This window comes from Bufo bufo, chromosome 11, assembly GCF_905171765.1.
Source record: "Bufo bufo chromosome 11, aBufBuf1.1, whole genome shotgun sequence".
In the NCBI taxonomy this organism is placed as follows: domain Eukaryota; kingdom Metazoa; phylum Chordata; class Amphibia; order Anura; family Bufonidae; genus Bufo; species Bufo bufo.
Genome location: NC_053399.1, coordinates 12,790,536 through 12,810,614, shown reverse-complemented (window position 1 = coordinate 12,810,614; position 20,079 = coordinate 12,790,536). Strand labels below are relative to the sequence as shown.

General features: G+C 51.1%; 2 protein-coding genes across 2 annotated transcripts in view; one reads left to right on the top strand and one right to left on the bottom strand.

The window, feature by feature from the left end:
- Positions 1 to 2,879, bottom strand: part of DEGS2 (delta 4-desaturase, sphingolipid 2) — a 30,974-nt gene extending 28,095 nt beyond the window's left edge. The window contains exon 1 of the mRNA XM_040412664.1: positions 2,742 to 2,879. The gene's annotated coding sequence lies outside the window, so the exon portion shown is untranslated. The remainder of the gene's footprint in view (positions 1 to 2,741) is intronic.
- YY1 (YY1 transcription factor) lies at positions 1,827 to 18,163 on the top strand. Its single transcript, XM_040412661.1, has 5 exons — positions 1,827 to 2,838; positions 9,424 to 9,586; positions 13,279 to 13,339; positions 15,899 to 16,057; positions 16,456 to 18,163. The coding sequence occupies exons 1-5, from the start codon at positions 2,286 to 2,288 to the stop codon at positions 16,636 to 16,638; spliced, it is 1,119 nt and encodes a 372-aa protein (XP_040268595.1). The 5' UTR covers positions 1,827 to 2,285; the 3' UTR covers positions 16,639 to 18,163.
- The last annotated feature ends 1,916 nt before the right edge of the window (positions 18,164 to 20,079 follow it).

Here is a 20,079-nt window from a genome sequence, read left to right as displayed (position 1 = left end):
GGAAAACTGCTACAAAATGCCAGACACAAGTGATATAGAAAAATAATAGTATAGACAAACAGCTCGCCCCTCTCACAATTCTGGAATGGGTGCTCTAGTCTCGATTGATTCACTCAAATCAAAACAAAGGGATATAATGGCCAGAAATAGTGTTATTCCTGGTAGGGGGGGGGGGCACAGCAAATATTACTCTGGGCCCCCTATTATGGTGCTGGGTTTTACTATCCAGGCCAGTTTCCATGACCTTCTCCAACTGTTGTGACACTACCATCCCCAGCATGCTCCATTCATTTCTATGGAAGTTCCCAAAACAGCCTAGCAAGGGTGCATGCTGGGAGTTGTGGTTCGCTGGACATCTGGAGTGCCGGAGGTTGCTGACCCCTTTTGATGATTTTCCTCCCAATAGTATATTAGAAAATGACAGAAATGTTGATTATACAATGATAAAACTTTATTTATAAAAGCATGGTCATTAGCACTTATATATTAAGGCGACATGTGCTCTTTCTGGGACCTAAAAAAAAAACTGGCTGGGATTTATAAATGATCAAAAATGTCCTGGATTCTGAAGGGAAGGGGGGTGCAAGAGCTGAAGGTCCTGTGAGGTCACCATCAGGTGATCAGTGTAGGAGGGGCTGGAGATCAGCAGTGAAGAGAAGTGGTAAGGACCTGTGATGATGTCACCGTCATGTGATCAGGGGGTGAAGCACAGCAGCGGTAAGGACCTGTGATGATGTCACCATCATGTGATCAGGGGGCGGAGCTCAGCAGCGGTAAGGACCTGTAATGATGTCACCATCATGTGATCAGGGGGCGGAGCTCAGCAGCGGTAAGGACCTGTGATGACGTCACCATCATGTGATCAGGGGGCGAAGCACAGCAGCGGTAAGGACCTGTGATGATGTCACCATCATGTGATCAGGGGGCGGAGCTCAGCAGCGGTAAGGACCTGTGATGATGTCACCATCATGTGATCAGGGGGGCGGAGCTCAGCAGCGGTAAGGACCTGTGATGATGTCACCATCATGGGATCAGGGGGCGGAGCTCAGCAGCGGTAAGGACCTGTGATGATGTCACCATCATGGGATCAGGGGGCGGAGCTCAGCAGCGGTAAGGACCTGTGATGATGTCACCATCATGGGATCAGGGGGCGGAGCTCAGCAGCGGTAAGGACCTGTGATGACGTCACCATCATGTGATCAGGGGGTGAAGCTCAGCAGCGGTAAGGACCTGTGATGACGTCCTCTCCTTTTATGCTCCATCTCTGAATTGTCCTCTGATATCCCATAATAATGACCTGTGCATGCTGGGAGTTGTAGTCCTCTTATACGCCCTTTCTGAATTATCCTGATATCACATAATAAGGCCACATTCACACGACCGTAGTGTTTTGCAGTCCGCAAATTGCGGATCCGTAAAACCTTGATACCGGCCTATGTACGTTCTGCACGTGGCTGCCGCTATGATAGAAAATGCAGTTTCTTGTCTGTAATTGCGGTCACGACATCTTTTTTGTGGGGAACGGAGCTGGGAACGGAGCTACGGACAGGGAGAGCGCACGGTGTGATGTCCGCATCTTTTGCGGCCACATTGAAATGAATGAATGCGGACCCAGTCCCTACGGTCGTGCGAATGAATCCTAACAGCCTGGGCGTGCTGGGAGTTGTAGTCCTCTCCTCTTATACCCGCTCCCTGAAATGTCCTCTGACGAGCTGGACATGCTGGGAGTTGTAATTCTCGCCTAACTCCTCCCATGACAGCCTGGACATGCTGGGGGTTGTAGTTCCCTCTAACACACGGTGACGTCTGGTTGAATGGCTCCTGTCATGTGTCACATCACATTCCCACGACCACCGCTGAGGCCCCGCCTCCTCCTCGTCACTTCGGCCCCTCCCCCAAGCTGACAGATCCACCTCTACGTCACCACCACAGCTCCCGTCCTTCCCACGACCACGTGACGGTCCCGCCCCTTCACCACGTGACGTCCCTGCAGCTGGCGTTACCGCCCCCTTCTACCCAGCAGCCAGGATGCCGCCCGCCGCCTCCTCCCCACAGCAGCGCGGCCGTTGAAATGTCTGCTCTCGCGAGATGATGCCGGAGCGGACGGCGGCGACGAGATTTGCTGGCTGGAGTTGCTATTTGTGTTGAAGAAGGAGGAGGAAAAAAAAAAATTTAATAACAATAATAAATCCCCCCCCCTCAAAAAAAAAAAATAACAAAACGGAGAAATCGGGAGGAGGAGGAGGGGGGGGTCTGACGAGAGAAGACCGAGGGGGCTCGCCACGATGGCGTCGGGCGACACGCTGTACATCGCCGCGGACGGCTCCGAGATGCCGGCCGAGCTGGTGGAGCTGCACGAGATCGAGGTGGAATCTATCCCGGTGGAGACGATCGAGACGACCGTGGTCGGCGACGAGGAGGATGACGACGACGACGACCCCCATCATCATCACCACCACCACCACCAGCCCATGATCGCCCTGCAGCCGCTCGACGCCGACGTCCACCACCACCAGGAGGTGATCCTGGTGCAGACCCGGGAGGAGGTGGTGGGCGGCGATGACTCGGACCTGCGGGCGGACGGCGGCTACGACGACGACCAGATCGTCATCCCGGTACCGACCCCGGTGGGGGAGGACGAGTACATCGAGCAGACGCTGGTGACGGTGGCCGGGAAGAGCACCGGCGGCCGCGGGATGAAGAAGGGCGGCAGCGGCAAGAAGAGCAGCAAGAAGAGCTACCTGAGCGGCGCCGAGCCCAGCGCGCGGAAATGGGAGCAGAAGCAGGTGCAGATCAAGACCCTGGAGGGCGAGTTCTCCGTCACCATGTGGGCCTCGGGTGAGTGCGGCGGCGGCTCTGACAGGGGAGCCATGTTTGGATGTGTCGCTGGGCGCCGCCATGTTCGCTGGACAGTATGGCGGACCCGAAAAAACATGGCCGTTTGTGTGTGTCTGTGTGAGGGCCGGGGGAAGATGGCGGCCGAACATGGCGGCGACCGCCGAGCGGGAACGAGCGCTGCCCGGGGACTAGGCCGCAATGGCGCACTTCGTGGAGGGGGGAGGGGCGGCCGCCATGTCTCCTCTCCGCGCCCTCCGCCGCTCGTGGCCGGGGGTATTGTTCTCCGGGGCCCCGGGGAGCCCCCGAGGAGGAGCAGGCCGCGGGGCCCCGGGGTGTGGAGACTTCTGCAATGTAAAGCCGCTCCACCCTCCATCTTCTGGGGGGACTACTACTCCCAGCTGGTGGGAAGACCGGTGAACTTGGAAGAATGGTCTTTGTTGGGGAACTACTGCCCCCAGCATGCTCTGTTAGTCTGAAGCATGTCTGTGCATGCTGGGGGCAGTAGTCGTAAGGGGAGCGGAACCCCCATTCTCTGTCAGTCTGTGCATGCTGGGAGCTGTAGTCGACCCGCAGGCATGTGACATTGCGGCTTCTTAGGGGTGCGTTCACATAAGGGGAGCGGAACCCCCATTCTCTGTCAGTCTGTGCATGCTGGGAGCTGTAGTCGTAAGGGGAGCGGAACCCCCATTCTCTGTCAGTCTGTGCATGCTGGGAGCTGTAGTTGTACCACAGGCATGTGACATTGCGGCTTCTTAGGGGTGCGTTCACATAAGGGGAGCGGAACCCCCAGTCTTGGGATCGGGGGGGTACCCGAGGTCGGACCCCTCCAGGAATCACTCTGTAGACTGAGGGGGTAATTCCTCCTGCCGGGTGTCTGGGGTATAATCTGCCCGTCCATAGGATGAGCAGAGCTGTGTGTGTGCCCTGCATGGGTATATACTACATATCGCTGTATACCAGTGTCTGCCACCTGTAGTTATCCGGCTGTTAAGAAACTACAACCCCCAGCATGCCTGGCAGGGTTTGTTACCTTATAAATACCAGCCCGACGGGGGCAAGGTGGCGCTCTCTGAGGGGTGACCGGCGCCCCACAGGTGCGCCAATTGTAGGGTTCAGAGGTGATCCAAGGGAGCTAAAGGCACAGGTGGAACACGTTCAGCTCTGCTGCATCTGTCAGTGGCGGGTGCGATCACATGTCTGGCGGGGCACTGAGTGATGTGAAATCCGTGTCTGGAGGGTTGGGGTGCGGTGTGCCCCGCCACAGCCTGGATGACTGCCTGACCGCGGCGCCGTGTAAGTCCCAGCACGAGGGATGCTGGGACTTGTAGTTTTAGAGCAGCTGAAGCCGGGATGACGTTCACGGTGGGGGGAGGGCTGACTCTTAGCAGCGTATTATTATTATTATTACGTGGCAACTCGCTGTAATATAGCGGGTTTACTGCGACTGCCGTCATTTTGTCCTGCGTTTTTTCCGCAAATTGTACGCGACAGCGACTCTCCGTGTCGTTCGGACTTCACGTGCGTGTACCAGGAAGCTGCAGTATGTTAGGCCATGTTCAAACATGGCGGATTCCGCAGCTTGGTGTGTAGGAGGGGGGGGGGGTCTGACTACTGCAACCCCCACGATCTGGAGGGAATGAACGGACTATATATTCATTCTCTATGGCGCGGCCGGATATTGCGACGTACAGCGTCCCTCCGGGAATGAATGGAGCAGCAGCGGACGAGCGATCTGTGGGCTCCTGACCCTATTCTTATCATCAGTGGGGTAGGTGATCAGTACTTATGATGGGATGTATGAGAGTAGATCACAATGGCGCCGCTCCTGTCCATAGGCTGTGTCCGGTATTACAGGTCAGATCCGCTGAAGCGCAGGACTGTATTGGAGTGTGAGCTTAAGCCCTTATTCACACAAACTTTGTTTTGGTCCGCATCTGAGCGGCAGTTTTGGCGGCTCGGACGCGGACCCATTCACTTCAATGGAGCCGAAAAAAATAAATAAAAATAGCCTGTCCTATTCTTGTCCGTTTTGCAGACAAGAATAGGCAAGTAGGGTCCATTCACACGTCCGCAATTCTGTTCTGCATTTTGCGGAACGGAATTGCGGACCCGTTCATTTCTATGGGGCCACACGATGTGCTGCCCGGATTCGGAAATGCGGTTCCTCACTTCCGGGTCCGCAATTCCATTCCGGAAAAAATTGCGGACAAGATTAGGCATTTTTTATTATAGTGCCGGTGTTCTGCCAGATTTCTCTACCTTGCGAAAACTCTATACCGGAAGTGACGCGGCCGCACAGGAATCAGCTGCAGGACGGTGTGTGTGGCACTGCGCAAGCGCACATCCATTGGTTTAGCAAGAAATCATTGCAGCGCTGCAGGAGAAGGACTTAATGCGCATGCGCAAAACCGTACACCGCGCGTGCGCACTTAGGGGTAGGTAGATTTTGCAGCACAAAATGTTCCATCAGATCTGCCTACCCCTGAGTGCGCCCGCACAAATCATCAGGAGCCGTTCATCCTTACCGCAGAGCTGAGGGCTGGATATTGGGGGGCACCGCTTATGTGGAGACCCTAATATTCTGCACTCAGCGCTGCGGTAAGGATGAACGGATCCTGATGATTTGTGCGTGCGCACTCAGGGGTAGGCAGATCTGATGGAACATTTTGCGCTGCAAAATCTACCTACCCCTAAGTGCGCACGCGCGGTGTACGGTTTTGCGCATGAAGTCCTTCTCCTGCGGCGCTGCAATTATTTTTTGCTAATCCAGAGGATGTGCACTTGCGCAGCGCCACACACACACCCTCCTCCAGCTGATTCCTGTGCGGCCGCGTCACTTCCGGTATAGAGTTTTCGCAAGGTATAGAAATCTGGCAGAACACTGGCAAAATGCGGAACGCACATTGCCGGTGTCCGTGTTTTTCTGATGTGTGAATGGACCTTTATATTAATGGCTGCCCGCGCCATTCCGCAAATTGCGGAACGCACACACACCATCCGTATTTTGTGGAACTCAAAACGCACACCGGTCGCGTGCATGAGGCCTAATGCAGCTGAAGGCACAATGGACCAGCCTTGATAATGACCCGGTGCTGAGCTCAGACCAGATGACAGAAGGTCCATGTGACCCCCATATATAGTGACCTCACGTGTGACACCCCCCCCCCATATATAGTGACCTCACGTGTGACCCTCCCCATATATAGTGACCTCACGTGTGACCCTCCCCATATATAGTGACCTCACGTGTGACCCCCCATATATAGGGACCTCACGTGTGACCCCCCCCCCATATATAGTGACCTCACGTGTGACCCTCCCCATATATAGTGACCTCACGTGTGACCCCCCCATATATAGGGACCTCACGTGTGACCCCCCCCCCCCATATATAGTGACCTCACGTGTGACACCCCCCCCCATATATAGTGACCTCACGTGTGACCCCCCCCCATATATAGGGACCTCACGTGTGACCCCCCCCCCCATATATAGGGACCTCACGTGTGACCCCCCCCCCATATATAGGGACCTCACGTGTGACCCCCCCCATATATAGGGACCTCACGTGTGACCCCCCCCATATATAGGGACCTCACGTGTGACCCCCCCCATATATAGTGACCTCACGTGTGACCCCCCCCATATATAGTGACCTCACGTGTGACCCCCCATATATAGTGACCTCACGTGTGACCCCCCATATATAGTGACCTCACGTGTGACCCCCCATATATAGTGACCTCACGTGTGACCCCCCCATATATAGTGACCTCACGTGTGACCCCCCCATATATAGTGACCTCACGTGTGACCCCCCCATATATAGTGACCTGACGTGTGACCCCCCCATATATAGTGACCTGACGTGTGACCCCCCCATATATAGTGACCTCACGTGTGACCCCCCATATATAGTGACCCCCCATATATAGTGACCTCACGTGTGACCCCCCCCCATATATAGTGACCTCACGTGTGACCCCCCCCCCATATATAGTGACCTCACGTGTGACCCCCCCCCCCCCCCATATATAGCGACCCCACGTGTGGCCCCCGTATATAGCGACCCCAACTGAGATTCATGCAGTGATATGTGTGGTCAGAAGACATTACAGGAGGGCATGATCTTTGTCTGGCAGCCGCCCGGCTCCTGTGCGCCCACATATTGCCATGTTAATGTCAGGAGAGACGGTGGTGGCCATTACACTGCCACATCAGCAGCGCTCGGTCCACAGCCTGCCCCCAATCTGTCCTGGAGATGATCCCCCGGCTTCCTGCCTTCAGGCCTCAATGGTCTGACAGGAAGTGTGCGGCACGTCGGTAATGTCCGGGCTTCCTGTGCCACCGCCATATGGTCCTGACATTAGTACACTCTTTCTATTAAAGTCTGTGACCATTGTCAGGACACCTCAGCCCTCCGTGCTGAAGGGGGCGCCACAAGGAATCTTTATATGGTTTCTACGGCCCTGCTAGTAGATTGTGACTGCACCGCGTGTACGGGGGCACTGCATGTAATCTGCAACGTGTGCAGGTAGCCTTAGGGGAAATACCGCACGTAACTCACATAGGTAGTGAAGGGAAAGTGAAACGCCTTGTATCACACATCAACCTGGGGCTGGGATGGTGTCACTTCACTGTCCTTACCAAAGCTGCAGCGCCCTTTGTGTAAATGAAACGAAGGCCTCAGCTGTGAGCAGCAGTGGCTGATGGCCGTCCTCAGGCCTGTGACTTTCCATATAAAGGGGACCCGAACCTTTACTGACAGCAGGGCGGGTGCAGCCGCAGAAGTTCACCTTTGGCATCGGCTCGGCCTTTCCAGCACGCGGAATACGAATACTATGTACTTACTGTGGATCCGTATTCTGCATACTGGAAAAGCAGAGCCGACGCAAGGCGAAATCCTGCTGCTGCTCCCGTCCTGCTTTCTGTAAAGGTTTAGGTCCCCTTTAATCTCAGGCGCTGGCCCTGCTTTTCTGTACTTGGTTGTAGACGGTTTTTGGCCCCTGGTCCCATAAGGTTCCTAGTCGGGGGCGTCCTGTGAGCCGGAGCATGACCAGCGACATAGGCCCTCCAGCTGCTGTGAAACTAACATTCCCAGCATGCACACTTGGCTGTTCTTGTAAGTCCCACAGAAAAGAAAGGAGGATTCTGGGAGTTGTAGTTGCAGGACAGCTGGAGGTTGGTGATCCCTGTATTAGGCCCTATTCACACGACCAGATCTCTGGTCTATATTATTTTGCGGATCAGATGCAGACTCATTCTTTTTAGTGGTGTCCGTGTCCGTTCTGCAGTCCTGCAAAAAAAGATAGAACATGTCTTGTCCGTTTTGTGAGGGACAGGCATTGTTACAGTGGGTCCGCAAAAATAACGGATGCAACATGGATGCCATCCGTTTTGTTTTTTGAAGTCCACGAAACTGCAAAAAATATGACGTCCATGTTGCATCAGTTTTTTTTGTTGTGGATCCATTGTAACAATGCCTGCCCTCGTCCGAAAAACGGACATGAATAGGACATGTTCTATCTTTTTTGTGGGGCTACAGAACGGCCATACGGATGCGGACAGTACACGGTAAAATGAATGGGTCCGCAAACGGCGGGCACAAAGCCGGTGCCCCTGTGCATTGCGGATTGCCATTTTTGGTGCACAGCTGGGGCACAGGATGCACATGAGCCCTTAGAAGCATGCAATGGAATCGGTATGAAGTCGGAGGCATAGATGTGTATAGTAGAGCCCTATAGGCTCCTATGGTACTATATTGCGGCTTAGTGCAGCTTAGCGGTAATACGGCCGTGTGCATGGCGACTTAAGGTACAACCTCTCTGCATTGTGTGAACTGTCGTCTCCACAATGTGACCTCTGTCCACAGCCCGGGGCCCATCCTGCCCATGGCTCCCAGTATTGCTGGACTACTCCGGCCCTACGCCTGATCTTCACCATAGATAAGCTGCTACAGGACACCTCCGGCTTCGCTGATCTCCCAGTGACACAAAGGACTGGCCAGATGGGAAATCCAGTATGCTCAATCCCTGTACCTCCAAACATCAGAACTGGGGGACAGTCGTGCTCCCCCACGTACATTTATCGGATGTATATCTCACAGGAACGTGCGACTTCTAGGAGATGCACCCAACCCGAAGTCCTCAGAATTCGTGGACTATTGCAGTGGATCATCTGTGCAGGTTGTGGCATCAACTCGTATGATAGAGCGGAGTAACCCGTGAGGTCACGACTCTGAATGCTAGCGCTCAGCAAGTGTGGACAGAGCCCTACACTAGGCAGATGCCTCCAGGAGACGCCATGATGGCGGTTTCATTGCTTGTCCATGTGATGGTACAATTGCTGAACAGAAGCTTTCCTTTTGGTCCCAGATGGGGGAGGGGGCGCCCAGTTTTGACTGTCAGAATGTTTGGTGTTGATGACGGGCGGTGCCCTGTGTTATCTGTGTGTGCGGGCACACAGCATCGGGCAGAAGGTCTCTTCCCACGGCTTGGTCACCGGCGACCCCCTCCGGATGACGCTGTCTTATGCACATTGTTTGAGACCTTGTCATAATGCACTTCGTTCTTTCCTGTCTTGCAGATGATAAGAAGGACATTGACCATGAAACGGTGGTGGAGGAGCAGATTATTGGCGAAAACTCTCCACCCGATTACTCCGAGTACATGACGGGAAAGAAACTCCCACCTGGGGGGATACCGGGCATCGACCTGTCGGATCCCAAGCAGTTGGCTGAATTTGCAAGGTATTTTCTCTGCCCCTTCAATTCCCCCGTCGTTTAAATGGTGCCCCCTGAAGGGACTGATTATTCAACTGTATGTGGCGTCACACTGTCCTCCCTTCCTCAGGACCATCAAAGTCTTATTCATTCCTGTAAGGGTCCATTCACACGTCCGCAAAATGGGTCCGCATCCGTTCCGCAATTTTGCGGAGCAGGTGCGCACCCATTCATTTTCAATGGGGCTGGCATATTGTATCCACATTTCCGGATCCGAACAAAAATAGAACATGTCCTATTCTTGTCCGCAATTGCAGACAAGAAAAGGCATTTTCTATGAGAGTGGCGGCGATGTGCGGTACTCACATTGCTGGTGTCTGTCTGTTTTGCCGACATACGGACGTGTGAATGGACCCTCAAGGGGTTCTCCACTTGGGCGGACCTGTAAAGGGAACTTTACTTACCTGCTTCCCGACGCTGGCTCCTCGTGGAGCATTGCAGGGCCGGGAGGAGGGAACAGACGCCGGGAAACAGAGAAGCTTCCCTTTTTACTGGTCCAGCCACGCGGGCGGGTTTGCACAACCCCTTTAAGGCCTTGGGCACACGACCGTGTTTTTTTTATCTCGTGCTATCCACATTTTTTGCAGATAGATATGAATGGGCAGCGTGCTGTGTGACCACACACACATCTGTGTGGCCGTCCCACGAATTAGATAATCCGTTCTGTCATATTCTGGTACATATTACGGATGGCAATAGCCCTTTGTATTGATGGGAGTGAGAAAATGCTGAATGTACACGGAAGGACCGAAATACGGACATGGTCGTGTGCATGAGGCCTCGGGGGGTGAAATAAACAGTCTGCTACCGCAATCTGTCTGTGTTCTTTCTTGTTTTTTTTTTTTTTTTTTGTGTGGTGTTTGTAATGACTTTTTTTTCCTGTGGGAAAGACTTAGTTTGAAACCACTCGAGGAATTTTTAACCAAGTTTCTAATTCTAATATTCCTCCTTTGTAATGTTTGTGTGGCTCCTTCCTATTTATCACCTGACATTCCTTGAAATATCATGTGATGGTGGTAGTCGGTCACCACCTTAGGATGTAGCAAACACAGGCATTACATAAGGATATTAAGGGGGTCTGGAATAATTATGATGTATCGCTAGGATATGCCTTAAATGTCAGATAGGTGCAGGTCTCGCCTCTGGGACCCGCTCCTGTCTCCGTGTATTCACTGCTACAGGACTTTTGAAAATAGCCGAGCAAGCGACGCTTGTGTGGTTTACTCTGTTCACATTGGGGTGCCACTTTCTGGTGGGAGGACCTGCACCTATGGCTTAAATGTCAGATACGCTAGCAATATGCCATATTCATCCCAAGTGCATGCCCCACTAAGCTAAGGATTCATATTTTCCGGCTCACCGCCGCTCCTCCACTTTTCCTCCGGTGTCTCCATCTTCCAGTCCCTGCCTTGTTTTATTCCAACACTATGGGCATGGTCACATGCTCTGCAGCAACCAATGACTGGCTTCAGTGGTGATGTGACCACAAGCAGCTCATCACCACTGAAGCCAGTCATTGGTTGCGGCAGAGCATGTGACTATGCCCATAGTGTTGGAAGAAAACGAGGGAGCAGACAACTTAGTACAAGTCCTTGGTTCAGTGGGGCAGGCCGCTGACACTTGGTTAACATGTCATTGTTACCAGAGAAACACATTCAAAGGGGTTATTCCATGATTAATGTTAAAAAATGAAAATCTGACTTCATATAGTACCTGACAATACCTTTCTAACAAAGCTAGAACCTGCCCTGCACCTCACGTTGATCCAGAGATCTCCTCATTTATTGCTCCAGTTTCTCTGCTAGATATATATCCAACTGGCGCCCTTTCTGCTGCAGCTCAGGGGGGGGGCGCCCTTTCTGCTGCAGCTCAGGGGGGGGGCGCCCTTTCTGCTGCAGCTCAGGGGGGGGGGCGCCCTTTCTGCTGCAGCTCAGGGGGGGGGCGCCCTTTCTGCTGCAGCTCAGGGGGGGGGCGCCCTTTCTGCTGCAGCTCGGGGGGGGGGCGCCCTTTCTGCTGCAGCTCGGGGGGGGGGCGCCCTTTCTGCTGCAGCTCAGGGGGGGGGCGCCCTTTCTGCTGCAGCTCAGGGGGGGGCGCCCTTTCTGCTGCAGCTCAGGGGGGGGGCGCCCTTTCTGCTGCAGCTCAGGGGGGGCGCCCTTTCTGCTGCAGCTCGGGGGGGGGGGGGCGCCCTTTCTGCTGCAGCTCCGGGGGGGGCGCCCTTTCTGCTGCAGCTCGGGGGGGGGCGCCCTTTCTGCTGCAGCTCGGGGGGGGGCGCCCTTTCTGCTGCAGCTCGGGGGGGGGCGCCCTTTCTGCTGCAGCTCGGGGGGGGGCGCCCTTTCTGCTGCAGCTCGGGGGGGGGCGCCCTTTCTGCTGCAGCTCGGGGGGGGGCGCCCTTTCTGCTGCAGCTCAGGGGGGGCGCCCTTTCTGCTGCAGCTCGGGGGGGGGGGGCGCCCTTTCTGCTGCAGCTCGGGGGGGGGGCGCCCTTTCTGCTGCAGCTCGGGGGGGGGGGCGCCCTTTCTGCTGCAGCTCAGGGGGGGCGCCCTTTCTGCTGCAGCTCGGGGGGGGGGGCGCCCTTTCTGCTGCAGCTCGGGGGGGGGGGCGCCCTTTCTGCTGCAGCTCGGGGGGGGGGGGGCGCCGCCCTTTCTCCTGCAGCTCGGGGGGGGGGGGGCGCCGCCCTTTCTGCTGCAGCTCGGGGGGGGGGGGGGGGGGCGCCCTTTCTGCTGCAGCTCTCCCCCTATCACAGCTCAAGATGCAGTTGAAACTGAGCATGTGCGGCCATCTGTGAGCCGGGCAAAGAAATGAGAAAATAAACAGCAGGTGGCGCTATACAGATACATTGTATTGAATAACTCAGCGGCTATGCTAATTTTTTAATTGCATGCGATTCTGAAAGTATTCAGATCCTGGTGCTGGTTTGAGAAATGTACAATATTTTTTGTGGGACAACCTTTTTAGGGTACTTTCACACTTGCGGCAGGACAGATCCGACATGCTGTTCACCATGTCGGATCCGTCCTTCGCTATTTCGCCGGACCGCCGCTCCGTCCCCATTGACTAAAAAGTCCTGCATGTCCGACTTTTTAGTCCGGCGGCTTTCGCCGTGCTGCGCCGGAGCTCCGCCCCCGTCCCCATTATAGTCAATGGGGACGGAGCGGCGGCACGGCGAAATAGCGGAAGGACGGATCCGACATGGGGAACAGCATGTCGGATCCGTCCTGCCGCAAGTGTGAAAGGGCCCTTAAATGTTTCTTATTAAGCTAAAACTTTCACTGGCCGGTATTGTCCACATATGGGAGGAAGATCTTGTTTCTGTTCTTAATGCATTTGTAGATGTGTTTACTGCAGTTTGTTAGGCCCCGTTCACACGGCCATGTCTGTTTTGCGGAGCACAAACTGCGGATCTGCAAAACATGGGCATTAGCCGCGTGAGCTCCTTATCGTGATGCAGACCCATTGACGTGTCCTATCTTTGTCCACAATATGTTGGTCGAGGACCCATTGAAGTCAATGGGTCCGCACAGTGATGTGGGGGTGCACGCGGCCGTTGTCCATGTATTTTCGGTCCAGAAAACGGACGTGGCTGTGACACTGTTGTGTGAATGGGACTGAAGCAGTGCTGGAGTCCGTGCTTCTGCTGAATACACTTTTTTTTTTCTTTGAAGAATGAAGCCAAGGAAAATTAAAGAAGATGATGCCCCAAGGACGATTGCCTGCCCCCATAAGGTAAGTAGGGTATTCATCCTCCACCCCCCCATATGCAGTCAGGTCCATAAATATTGAGACATCGACACAATTCTAACATTTTTGGCTCTATACACCACCACAATGGATTTGTAATGAAACAAACATGATGTGCTTTACCTGCAGACTGTCAGCTTTAATTTGAGGGTATTTACATCCAAATCAGGTGAACGGTGTAAGAATTACAGCAGTTTACATATGTGCCTCCCACTTGTTAAGGGACTAAAAGTAATGGGACAGAATACTAATCATAAGTCAAACTTTCACTTTTTAATACTTGGTTGCAAATCCTTTGCAGTCAATTACAGCCTGAAGTCTGGAACGCATAGACATCACCAGTCGCTGGGTCTCATCCCTGGTGACGCTCTGCCAGGCCTCTACTGCAACTGTCTTCAGTTCCTGCTTGTTCTTGGGGCATTTTCCCTTCAGTTTCGTCTTCAGCAAGTGAAATGCTCAATCGGATTCAGGTCCGGTGATTGACTCGGCCATTGCAGAACATTCCACTTCTTTCCCTTAAACTCTTTGGTTGCTTTTGTCAGTAGTCACATCATCCATAAATACAAGAGAAGCAGTTCCATTGGCAACCATACATGCCCACGCCATGACACTACCACCACCATGCTTCACTGATGAGGTGGTATGCTTAGGATCATGAGCAGTTCCTTTCCTTCTCCATACTCTTCTCTTCCCATCACTCTGGTATAAGTTGATCTTGGTCTCATCTGTCCATAGGATGTTGTTCCAGAACTGTGAAGGCTTTTTTAGATGTCGTTTGGCAAACTCTAATCTGGTCCTCCTGTTTTTGAGGCTCACCAATGGTTTACATCTTGTGGTGAACCCTCTGTATTCACTCTGGTGACGTCTTCTCTTGATGGTTGACTTTGGCACACATACACCTACCTCCTGGAGAGTGTTCTTGATCTGGCCAACTGTTGTGAAGGGTGTTTTCTTCACCAGGGAAAGAATTCTTCGGTCATCCACCACAGTTGTTTTCCGTGGTCTTCCGGGTCTTTTGGTGTTGCAGAGCTCACCGCACCGGTTCCTTCTTTTTAATAATGTTCCAAACAGTTGTTTTGGCCGCGCCTAATGTTTTTGCTATCTCTCTGATGGGTTTGTTGTGTTTTTTCACCCTAATGATGGCTTGCTTCACTGATAGTGACAGCTCTTTGGATCTCATCTTGAGAGTTGACAGCAACAGATTCCAAATGCAAATAGCAGACTGGAAATGACCTCTGGACCTTTTATCTGCTCATTGTAATTGGGATAATGAGGGAATAACACACACCCGGCCATGGAGCAGCTGAGAAGACTATTGTCCCATTACTTTTGGCCCCTTAACAAGTGGGAGGCACATATGCAAACTGCTGTAATTCCTGCACCGTTCACCTGATTTGGATGTAAATGCCCTCTAATTAAAGCTGACAGTCTGCAGGTAAAGCACATCTTGTTAGTTTCATTTCAAATCCATTGTGGTGGTGAATAGAGGCAAAAATGTTATGGGAGAATTCCACACAGAATTTAGGACAAATCTGCTGTGGATTTGATAATTTTTAATACATTAAAATATCTGCAGCGTCTGTCCTCCTAACGCCGCCATTACGGTACGGTGGGTTTCCTTGGAAAACGTCTTAATGCAAATTATGTGCAAAACCCTAGTTGAAATGCTTTCTCGTTGTGTGAACCCAACCTATGAAGAGTTGTTTGTAAGAATAAAATGTGTTAATTACTTGGCTTAGCTGTTGGAGCTGGAGGAGTGTGTCGGTGGAGGCAGCTTGTTTTCTATTTTTGTGCTTAGTGGTAGACATTTTCAAGAAATGTAAAGGTTACGTCCAACTTTAGACTCCAATTTACCTGCTCCTGTCTCCAGAACGTCATGTGCCGCATGCCCTTCATTCACTGCTTTGTCTCATAGCTGTGACCTGAGGGTGGACGAGCGTGCACGGCTGCTCTCCCTTCACTTTGGGGGGCACCTTTCTGGAGATAAGTGCAGCTTCCACCTCTGGGATCTACACTTGAGATAGGAACGCCAAGATTTTTAAATCCAGAGCTTCAGTTCTGCAGATTTTCATTTTGGGCTTCACCTGAGTTTGTAGCTGATCTGCAGGTAAATCTACACTTAAAGGGGTTATGTGAGGCTGGAAATGCCCCCTCCCCATAAGCCCGGGCCCCTTTACTTGCCTGGCTCCCCGCTCCTGGTCCCCGTGCACCAGTGAAAACATCCGGTGTGGGGGTGCAGCCAATGGCAGGCAGTGACGAGCCTCCCTAGCATCGCTGGTAACGCCAGGAAGGCTCGTCCCCGCCATTGGCTGCCCTCCGACATCGGGGACCAGGAGCGGCGCGCGGAGCTAGGTAAGTAGAATCAGTGTGATGGGCCCGGGCGTATGGGGTAGAGGCATTTCCAGACTCGGATAACCCCTTTAAAATCTATATTGAGTACGATTGCATGTACAGCAACAGGCCTTAGGCTCCTATGTGGGAATACTCCCATCAAGTTTTCTCTGACTACTACTACCACCAAGCTGCTGTGTGTTTCTCTTTCAGGGATGTACAAAGATGTTCAGGGATAACTCTGCAATGAGGAAACACTTACACACACATGGTCCACGGGTACACGTCTGTGCAGAATGTGGAAAAGCCTTTGTGGAAAGCTCCAAGCTGAAGAGACACCAGCTGGTTCATACTGGCGAGAAACCATTTCAGGTACCTACCCGAGCACATTATGTACAAATTCGACGGTCGTCCTGGTCTTTTAGTAATATTTGCATGCACCTCCCAGGTAGCCATGGGGTTGTCTGCTTTCTGCCGTCCTATTTTGATGCAGGAAAATCTAGTGATCAGCCATCATCTGCGCGGGAATCGGGCAGCGTGTGTTCCATTCCCGCGCAGTGCCACCTCAGGGGAAATGAAGAATTACAAGGTGTCCACTGAAACAACAATAGGTTGCCTGCGTAACGCATGGGCACTCTTTGTAACCACGTTCTGCTAATGGACTGGAAATAGTCTCCTCGTCGGGTCGCCATCTTTTAGGGTGTGCTATAATCTTGAAATTTGCTCGTCTGATCGTTTATTTGCACTTTTTTATATTTTTTTTCTTCCAGTGCACATTTGAAGGCTGTGGAAAACGTTTCTCATTGGACTTCAATTTGCGCACTCACGTGCGGATTCACACCGGCGACCGACCCTACGTGTGTCCATTTGACGGCTGCAACAAGAAATTTGCTCAGTCGACCAATCTGAAATCTCATATTTTAACACACGCCAAAGCCAAAAATAACCAGTAACACTTCACAAATTTGGAAAGACGTCTTGGCCTGCGCAGCATCTTTGCGGGTGTTTGACAGCAAATACGCCTTCCCTTTGTACGTGATTTCCAGGGATACATTTTAAAAGAAGCCTACTCCTCACCCGAGACAATTTTGATAAAAGTACTGTTGTCGACTTCAGTGGAAACAACTCTACAATCCAGTGCTTACGACGCTCTGTTACCCCCCTGCTTTCCGGTTTTCAAGTGTATTTTGTAAAGTGCCCCCCACCCCCTCTCTTCCTTCCCACCCACCAGGAGAGACGTGTCCCGTATTGACATCCAGACTTTCCTCCACAATAATAAAAATCGGACGTTTCACCTCCACATAGACGCTCACCTGTTCCTGAATTATTTTTTATTTTTAATTTTATTTTGTAATTTGTTTTTGTTTTTCCAAGTGTGCATATTGTACACTTTTTGGGGATATGCTTAGTAATGCTATGTGATTTAATTCTGGAGGTTGATAACTTTTTTCGCTTGCAGTAGATTTTCTTTAAAAGAATGGACATTTACTGTACTAAATGCATACTTCAAAAGTATTTTTTTTTTCCTGTAAAAATTGAAAGAAAAAAAAACAAGAAAAAAAATTGAAAAAAAGGAGAAAAACAGTCTTTATAATAGGTTTTGTTTGCTATCTTTATTTTGGTTGTATTATTATTATTTTTATTTTTTTTAGATGTTAACACTTTTTTTTTTTTTTTTTTTTTGTATAATTGTACCGTATATAGCTGTATTGAAATCATGTAGCACCGAATAGTAGACGTGATTTAAGCTAGTAAAATCCATTTTAGTCCCTTTTTTTTTTTTCTACCCCGGGAGGGCGTGGGGCGGCAGGCGTTACACTGCCGGAAGCTGATGGTTTTATTTGTTAGGTCAGTTACAGAAACTGGTGCTCGGTTGTAGAATGTAATGTATAGACCCCAACCCCCCCCCCCCCCCCCCAATGTTTTTAACTGCTTGCCATGAGCCAATATAAGAACAGGATTGACCTAGAGAGCAAGTAGCTTTCCTTCCCACGGACCCCCCCCATAATGAATTTGGGCACAAATCCCTTTTTTTTTTTCAAAATCTGCTTTTTTTTTTTCTTTGTCCATTAATGAATTAACTCCTTTGTCTAAAGGATCTTCTTAGACGTGTCCCAGTATTCGGCACTGCTTGTACTTCACGATACCGTAGCTGTTGATGACTAGTAGGTTTATAACACAGAGATTGCCGTCTATCCACTATTAACCTGATGTACAGACGATACGCAGCAAACATGGCGACACCCGACCCTAGTGTTATTCAGGAAGCAACTGCATGGAGATCTCCGCATGAAGTTGTGCCTCTTCCCCATCCTCCTCCATTAACCCCTTGCTACACGTGGGAGGGCGTTCCAGCCCGTGTGCCTCCTGTCGACTGGATACCTGCCTTGATTGGAATTGTTGGTCATGAGAGTTTCCTACCTGTGTTAACTACCACCAGGCGTACTTTTGTATTTTAATACTGTAAATACATTTATTTCCCAAAAATAACTTCAGCTTCTAATTTTTATTTTTTATTTTTGCACTTGCCGAGTGCGGGTTATAGCGGGAGCTGGGTCCGATGCTCTTGCCTTGTCTATTCTTGCTGACTCTTTACTGTCTTCTTTTAGGTTTTGCAGCAGAACTGCGAGTGTCCTCGTAACCGATAATCTGCGCGAGCTCCGGCTATTGCTTTCTTCTATCACATCATCGTTCAAACTCTATACGCCATTTTATCCTTGCAGACAGTTGTTGCTCACTCCTTTGCTGTAGAAATAACTTGGTTTAAAGGAACGTCTTGGACGTGTAAGTACAGGGCCGGATGTTTCCAATAGTTCTCTTAGAGGATCGGTCCCCTCCCCTTGTCCATTTTAGTAAGTACTTGCATTCCCCTTTAAAATAGCAATTCTGGAACATCTACTCTTAAAGGGGTTGTCTGCTTTATTTATATTGACGACCTATCCTTGGATCGGCGGTGGTCTGTCACCCCGCACCCCCGCTGATCAGCTGTTTGAAGAGAAGGCTCCACTCCGTATGAGCGCTGCCTTCCCTTCACTGTTTACCCGCTCGCTGTGTAATCACAAGTAAGCCATCCCATTCACTTCTATGGGGACGGCTCCTTACATTCAAGTGTGTAAAGCAGGGATGCTCAACCTGTGGCCCTCCAGCTGTTGTAAAACTACAACTCCCACCATGCCCTGCTGTAGACTGTCCGGGCATGCTGAGTGTTGTAGTTTCGCAACAGCGGGAGGGCCGCAGGTTGAGCATCCCTGGTATAGAGTGTCTTATAAAGCGAATAAATACAGTATTTTCTGTATGAAGTCCTCATGCTTTTCAAAATGTCTGCTTGTTGCTGTTCCTTGGGAGCCTCCATTCCTAGTCGTGTGATAGACGCCCGGGTGCATTGCTTGCTTCATTACAGTTATTAGAGCGCTGTATTTTAACGAGCCATGCGCCTGTATGTCCATGACAGTGACAGATTTTTATTCACAGGAAGAAAACAATGAAGTGTCTTACTAAGGGTCCATTCACACGTCCGTAAATGTGTCCGCAACATTTTGTTGCACTAATGTCGCGCGACATTTTTTATAATGGCAGTCTATGGTGTCGCACTGCAACATGCTGCGACTGCGACGCAACAGTCGCAGAAAATCCATTTGAGATGGATTTTTCTGCGACTGTTGCGTCGCAGCATGTTGCAGTGCGACACCATAGACTGCCATTATAAAAATTGGCGTGTGACATTAGTGCAACAAAATGTTGCGGTACAAATGTCGTCGTGTAGACGTAGCCTTATTCTTGTCCACAATTGCAGACAAGAATGAGCAGTTCTATGGGGGTGCTGGCCGGGTGTATTGCGGATCTGCAGTACACTACGGACGTGTGAATGGACACTAAGGCCAGGTTCACATCACTGTTTAGTTTTCCATTCTTTGTCAGAAGAACATATTTTTTAAATAGACCTTTTATTTTGAACATCCATTTTTCTCAGTTCTGTTCGAGATCTGTTGTTTTTGACTGGAGATAATCTCCCCCACATAAGACTTTCTCCCATCTAAAATAACGGATCCGAAACTGGCCAAAAAAGGATGCAAAGTCAGCACAGCGGATGCTCAAACTATAGAGGATGCATTTTTTTCCCCCTGTTCTTACAGATCAGTTGAAAGGAAAACTAAACAGTGATGTGAACCTGGCCTTTGACAGCTAGCAGAGATCTTGCAACTGGAAAGGAATCTGATGTTCTGTGTGGCCATTCGCATTTCGGCTCTGCTGCAGATTCTGTCACAGTTGATACAGCCCTGTGTGTGTCGCGCCTTCTTATTTTTCTTGGCAGAATCTGATTGACCTTATAAATCAATGGGGTTTGTCATGTGATGGATTGAGCACCTCGTGGTTTGTTATAGATGGAAACCAGG